Raw genomic sequence first — 7,235 nt, 5'->3', positions numbered from 1 at the left:
CAGATGCCGATTAAGACTTGGAGTCTGATGGGAGGCTGGTGTGAGAAGAAACTTAGCTCAGCCGCCCGGGAGGTTCTGATCAAGTCCAAGGTACAACCGTACAAGCAATTCCGACGTATCCAATGAGCTGCTTCCTGTTGTCACCGGATACTTGCAAGAAAATGACGAGTGCTATCACTAATTATTGGTGGAGCAGCAACATTGATTGAAGGAGTATACATTGGAAAAAATGGACTGACCTGACAAAGCCAAAGTGTGACGGTGGAATGGGATTCAGAGACCTCAAACTTTTTAACACAGCTATGCTAGGTAAACAAGGTTGGAGGTTGATGGTCAAGCCTGAATCTCTATGTGCGCAGGTACTCAAAGGGAAATATTTTCCACAGAGTGATTTCCTCTCAGCGAACAAAAAGAAGAATTCGTCGCATACGTGGCGGGCAATTCTAGCTGGCAGGGAAGCTCTAAACTTGGGCCTCATCAAAAGAATTGGCAATGGGGCAAGTACAAATATTTGGGATGATAGATGGATTCCTGAAGGTGTTGGAATGAAACGTCTCTGCCCCAAAGCGACTGCAACGACTACTCGAGTGGAGGAGTTGATTGATCATGATCGGAGATGCTGGGACACGAGCGCCCTTGAATCTAATTTAATTGCTTCTGATGTAGCAGCTGTGGCCAGGATTCCTTTGGGAGCTGTTACTGAAGATACTTGGGCGTGGTCAGCTGAACGCCATGGCTTCTATTCGGTTAAGTCTCTATATTGGCTGCTGTCAAATAGAGAGCGACAGAAGCGTGATTGTGCGGCTGGCAGTGCATCGTCCTCTGATCACGGCAGCAGCACAGTGTGGAAGAGGCTTGGAAGCTGAAAGTCCCTCCCAAGGTACGAGTATTTTGGTGGAGAGTCTTGCATAACTCCCTGCCAACGCAGGCGAATCTACACCGAAGACATGATCGACAGGGCACTTGTGAGGTGTGTGGCAACCAGAACGAAACGGCGTTCCATACACTGATTGAGTGTACACCAGCAGTACAATTTTGAGAACTACTGAGGAAGACTAGGCAGGTTAAGCTACCTCAGCTCCACCCTGCTACATGGGCAGTCGATTTGGTTGATCCTAGTTTCTGCTCTGCGGAGAGGACCGCTATTATCCTTTGTGTCATGTGGTCGTTCTGGTGTTCGAGAAATGACCAGCGTCATGGCAAGAATCCAATCCCAATCTGCAAGGTCCTGGACTGGATCATGGAAACCACTAATTTTCTAGCACCGTCAGGGTGTGCAACCGTAAAGGAAGCTCAAGACCGGTATGTAAAATGGCAACGACCACCGGAAGGCCATATCAAGCTGAATGTGGATGCCGCCTTTCTCTCTGAGGATTGCATGGGGGCATGTGGTGCCATTGCACGAGACAACGAGGAGCATTTCGTAGCAACTGCTGGAACCTAGCTACCAAGCGTAGGTTCAGTGCTATCAGCAGAAGCACAGGTATACAGATTTGGGCTTCAGAAGTTGCAGCGACGGACCTCGACACAGGTGATTGCGGAGATGATTCCAATCAACTCGTTGATCTATGACGCTCCAACCTTTCGCAGAGGTCGGAGATCATGGCGATCATCACTTATATGCAAGAGCTTAGTAACTCTTTTTCCTCTTTTGATCTTGTGCATGCTAATCGCAAGGCAAACCTAGCAGCTCATTGCTGTGCCAAGGAGGCTGATGCTTCATGCAACATGTTTTGCAAGAAGATTGAAACCTAGGCCATGTTTAGTTACTCCCAACTCCCAACTTTGACACTATGCAAAAAGAAGATTCCCCATCACATCGAACTTGTGGTACATGCATGGAGTACTAAATGTAGATGAAATTAAAAACTAATTGCACAGTTTTGTTGTACTTTGCGAGACGAATCTTTTGAGCCTAATTAGTCAATATTTGGACAATAATTCACAAATACAAACGAAACGCTACAGTGTGGTACAGTGCTGTAACAGTAATTTGGCACCTCCCAAATTCCCCAACTAAACAAGGCCCTATTTGATTGAGTAATAGAGGAGAAGCTCTTGATTAAAAAAAAGTAGGCCGCGCTTGCTCTTGGCAATTTGCCATTCCATCCCTGGAGCCTGGAGACGAGTAGACGACGCGCTAGCTAGCTACCACACTACTGGGACTGGGCAGGACAGGTACACGGATCATATTTGACCGTACAGCGTCCTGCACTCTTGTATGCCGGCCCAGTCGCAGTTTCAGAGACATTGAGCACGGGCAGACGGCGAATCGACAAAGAACAGATGTTAACTAGCCGCGGCATGGAAAGATGCTATATACTCGACTTCTCTGAAAAGAACTTTGTTTACGATTCGACAACACAAGCTGTGATTTCTTCAGCGGTGCGGTGCTCAAACGCAGAAACAGCAAGGTCCGCGTGGTGACAAGTGTACTCACCGAACATGCAAGCTACAGTAGTAGCGGCCGCGCTACAGGGGTCGCGTGTAGCAGCCACCACCACGCGCATCATCTCAAGATTCGCGAAGTCGGCACCTCCCCGGTCAATGAAACCGCTAGATTATCACCGCCACAAAACGATTTAACTAAGCCACAGTCCAGATCGATCCGCAGTGTGCTTCTGTCCTCGGCGTCGCCGACCGGTCAAAGCGAGCGAACTCCATGCGAGGGATACACACTTAACAGGAGCTCAACAGCATGCCGTTGCCGGGCCATTCCAGCTCGACCACAGCGCGCGAGCTCCGGCCTCCGGGCAACATCCTTGGTCAGTTGGTCGTGGTCCAGGACTCCATGGCAGGATTAGCAGCTCATGTAGGCCTTCTATATACAACTACACGCATGGTCGCGATGCTTAACATTACGTGAGCCGTGAGAACTGATGAGCACACATCAATGACACTGTACAGGTGTGCATTCCGTGCTGGGTTTCGAGGCTAGTGAAGACTTTGAAGCATCGGCATTGGGGTTGAGTGCAGACAAGCGGGGGATCGGTGCCCGGCGTCTGAAGCAACAAGCAGAAGCAAGCACGACGCTGGACCAGATCCCAGCAAATAAACAAAACGAGCAAGGCCGTCCTGGGCTGAAGCTTCTCTCCTCGCGCGCGCCTGTCTGGGAAAACGAGCGAAGTCTCGCTCGCACACATGGACGGATGGATCCCTGGAGCCAGCTACTGATCGAGGCCCGTGTGCTGGTGAATCTGGTGATGCTACATTTTTAATGCGCAACAAGTCGAGGTCCAGTGTCTGTACCTGACTTTACCAACTTCGAACTCAACTAGTACGAGCTATCTCGGCAAACTCCGCACGCCAAGGAAAGGGCCCTCGATCGTCCTCGACCTACAGCTTTTGGGAATGCAATTAGCTAGAATATGTAGCTGTCATGGCCTAGTCATTGACATTTGACGTCCAATCCATGCATGAAAGATCCACCTCACAGCTATGTATATGCAGCATATATGCAAGAGAGACCCAGCGCCGCTACTGGTAGTCGATTAACATTTCTTTCTATTGGGACAAGATCACATGAACAACTAGGTTAAGGGCTTGCCTGTGCAAACGTGATATACACTGCCTCCAGTAAAAAAAACTTATTATGATGTGTATGCACACATAAAGTACTTAGACTTTTGAATGACGCTAAAAGAGGATTTATCAGCGCAGCATAACCTTAAAAAAAATGAAAAATAGAACTCGGTGATGAAAGGTAATGTTTGATACTACTGTATTTCTCTATCACTCTAATGCATAAAGCTATAAATGAAAAAAAAGCTTATTTAAGCAACAAGTATATCTACTTTGTTATGCGAAAATATGGCATACAAAACTATATATGTAGAAATAAAGAAAGCCACGTGATCATGCACATGAATCTGTTGCTTTTCTGCACCCCACTTAGACATCAGAACAGGGACATGTTATAGAAAACAATACAAAACGTTAGCACGTGGACAAAAAAAAAACAGAGATGGAATATGTATCGGCGAATATATAGACTCTCCAAATAAAGGGAAGACGGTGATATCAAGTACTATAATAAGAGAAAATATTTCTGAAATCAAATGATAACCCTGGTGAATTGAAGTGTACAAAAGTTAAGAAAAATACCGATGCTAGGTTAGCTGAAAGAAAATCATCAGCATAGCATACAAGCAAAAATGAAGCTGGTTGATCAATTTATATCTATAAAGGATAACAACTTTTCATGGTTAATACTCTCATCCAGAAATAAAATTAGATGACATCCATCATATTATGTATAGTATGTGGAATGCGAAGTGTGCAAACAAATACTGTGATGTATAGTAGCTTCGTTGTGTTGCTTCATTCATAAGTTCTGTACACTTTGATTTCTCCTATCCACATACAGTTCAAGTTATGAGCGAAATTGAAAAACTGACTTAAATTCCAGAAAACAGAAATTTGGATGACATGATTAATCATCCATCACATATGTATGCATCAGTTGTAAAAAAAAAAGCAAAAAAAAACTGAAATAAAGGGTCCATGGAAAAATAATGTCTCTTCACAAAGTCTTTATAAAGAAGTACCCAGAAACTAAGTTTGGAAAGAGTCCAATTATCAACCAATATCGATAAATTCATAAAATCCAAGTGGAAGGGAAAACAATGATGGTTCAATGCAAGCAAATTAAGATTATCAGTGCCTACGCTTGAACTAATCCAATGAAACAACGTGTTTGCGCAAAACACGTTTAGTGTTAGCTGCTATGGAATTCGCTTCAATTTTTTAGCGCCAAACCCCAACATACTACTCCAGATAGGTTCAAGATGCATTATTTAATTGAACTAATAATCAACCAACAATCCCTATGGGCACTTACAAGAAAATAATGGTACATACAATCCACTGGACGAACTTTTTCGTCACCCAATGTAACCACATCTATAAGATCTACTTCTAGAACACCCGTATATATAAAATTAAAATTGAATTCGCACACAGCTTATTCTCCCAGCGGTTTAGTTGTGATCTCACCAGAATGTTAAATAAATCCATGCATGTGTCAACCAAAGTATGCAGCATGCTCACTTGGGTTATTAAGAGCGCCATAGTGATTACTTGAGGGCCGCTGCTCGGCTTCGGCAACGTACACTGCCGACATCCCCGGCGCGGTGGCTGCGACCCCTTGGCCAGCAGTCTCCACCACCGACACCACGTCCCTCGCGTGCACCGGAGCCGGCGCAGGAGCCACGAAGCTGCCCGTAGCGTGCGTGTCGTCGTCAACGAGGCTGGCCCCAGCGGCGCCGGCCTGCTGGTACCTGTGCTTGAGGATCTCGGCCCTGACCGCCTCCAGCTCGGCCTCCAGCGCGTTCACCTGCTGCTGCAGCACGGAGATGGCGCCCATGCAGCCGTACACCGGGTCCCGCAGCCGGAGGTTCGCCTCGTACACCAGGCTGCTCGCCGCGTCTGCCCTCTCCCCCTCCGCCACCTCCTGTGCGATTCAACGCGTTGGCACGCACGCGGAATCCATCCACGCATGTTACGATGCAATTTTTTAGTTTTTAGTTATAAAAGGGAGAATTTTTCGTCTTGTGTTTAGGCTTACCAAGAGCATCTTGGAGACGTTGCTGGCGCCGAAGACCTTGTGGACGGCGGCGAACTTGTGGGGCTCGTGCGGCGAGAAGTAGGGGGCGAAGGGGCACTCCTGCGCGCAGCGGCGGCGGAGGAGCTTGCACGCGGCGCAGGGGGTCACGGTGTTGAGGGCGCCGCCGAGGCCGAGACCGACGCGGCGGGGGACGCGGCTGTCGGCCGGTGCGGTGGAGGCGGAGGCGGCGGCGAGGGCGAGGGTGGCTGTGTCCGGCTCTCGCTTGATCTTCTTGCCGATCTCATCGAGTCTCTCCCTGCAGGCGGAAGTCCAAGAGGCAGAGTTGTCACCTAGGGTTTGGTGCATGGGATTAAAGGGGGACAAACAATCTCGAGACTTTTGGTGTCAAAGCACAATGGTAGAAGTTAAAACGCTAGAAACAAGAAAAGGTGCCACAGCATGTTCTATCTCCTGATTAACGAACCTTAATTTCAAGCAAGAGAGGAACAGAACAAAGAACAGTAATTAGATTCCTTTGAAGAAAGTTTTTATTGGAGAAGTGTCAGAGAATCAAAGGGAGACACACACAAGAACAAAAAAGGAGGAAAAGGAACTCGACAAAGCTATCTATGGTGGGTCTCTTACCTCTCCGTGGACATCCAGGCATGCTCTCCTCTCCTGTGCTCGGGAGAGGGAGAGGGAGATGACAGGGAAGGGGGATCGGTAGACGACGACGGACAGGGAGATGAGGTGTATAGATGTGTAAAGTTTGGAAGGAAAGAGTGCTTAAAAGGCAAGGCATTAATGAGGGGGATGGGCCTGAAGACCGACAAATTGGTGGCAAGTAAATATGCATGGCGAGGGGAGGAAGAAATGTTTGGAAAGTGCAGGTTGACTCGATTGGTTGGCCTGGCACACTCCCATGCCCCCCCTACCTTTGAATTTGATCCCTCCTGTTTCTGCTCATCACAAGGGATGCTGACATGTTGTCCCTTTGGGGAAATCCAACGGTGGCGGAGCAACAATGTCGGTCCTTCGAATTTCTCTGGATTGAATTCATTCGAATATAGAAGAATTTTATTTAGAAAAAAACATAAATTATATGCTTTTCTTTGAAACGCAGACTAGTCCATTTTCATCAGCTTTGTTTGACCCACTGAAAAAAAAAGCAAAACTTACATCGCTGTCTCGTATTCACCACGGTCTACACGTTTCCGTCACTGACAATATGCAACATTCTCAAGGAGTGAGCGGGCTGTATTTGCAACTGTTAGGAGATGCATTGGGCCTTATTCTATCTATCGATCGATGCTGCCAGAGGCCTGCGGTTTTAATTTGGCCCAAATGTCTACTTCTTGGGTTAAGCGGGCCCTCGGGCCAGGCTATAATAATGTCAAAGCTCTCGAGCACATGACATGTATGTGCAATAATTTGCTGGGCTGAGGATTCTATGGGCTATAATAACGTCAAAGCTCTCGACCACACGGGCTTCCGGAAGCCCATATTTACGCGGTTTCCGGTGTTTGAGATTCATGGGAGCGTATTTTAGCCGTATGATATGATTGTCTCCTCCACCCTACCCCTCTCTCTCTCACTCACCCTTCGCCGCCGTCCTGCAGCCGCCGGCGCCCCGCCGCCATCCGTCGCGGTTGCCGGCTGCCCCGCGAGCCCCACCGCCGTCTACCTCGCG

The 7,235-nt window shown here is 47.7% G+C and overlaps 1 protein-coding gene across 1 annotated transcript; it reads right to left on the bottom strand.

Moving 5' to 3' along the window:
• Window positions 1–4,777: 4,777 nt before the first annotated feature.
• Window positions 4,778–6,346, bottom strand: LOC101778025 (LOB domain-containing protein 15). Its single transcript, XM_004970350.4, has 3 exons — window positions 6,191–6,346; window positions 5,567–5,861; window positions 4,778–5,452 (listed from the first exon to the last, which is right to left on the bottom strand). The coding sequence occupies exons 1-3, from the start codon at window positions 6,202–6,204 to the stop codon at window positions 5,024–5,026; spliced, it is 738 nt and encodes a 245-aa protein (XP_004970407.1). The 5' UTR covers window positions 6,205–6,346; the 3' UTR covers window positions 4,778–5,023.
• Window positions 6,347–7,235: the final 889 nt, after the last annotated feature.

The sequence above is a fragment of the Setaria italica genome, chromosome V, assembly GCF_000263155.2.
Source record: "Setaria italica strain Yugu1 chromosome V, Setaria_italica_v2.0, whole genome shotgun sequence".
NCBI classification, from domain to species: domain Eukaryota; kingdom Viridiplantae; phylum Streptophyta; class Magnoliopsida; order Poales; family Poaceae; genus Setaria; species Setaria italica.
Note: the sequence above shows the minus strand (reverse complement) of the source record. Positions and strands in the feature narration are given on the sequence as shown.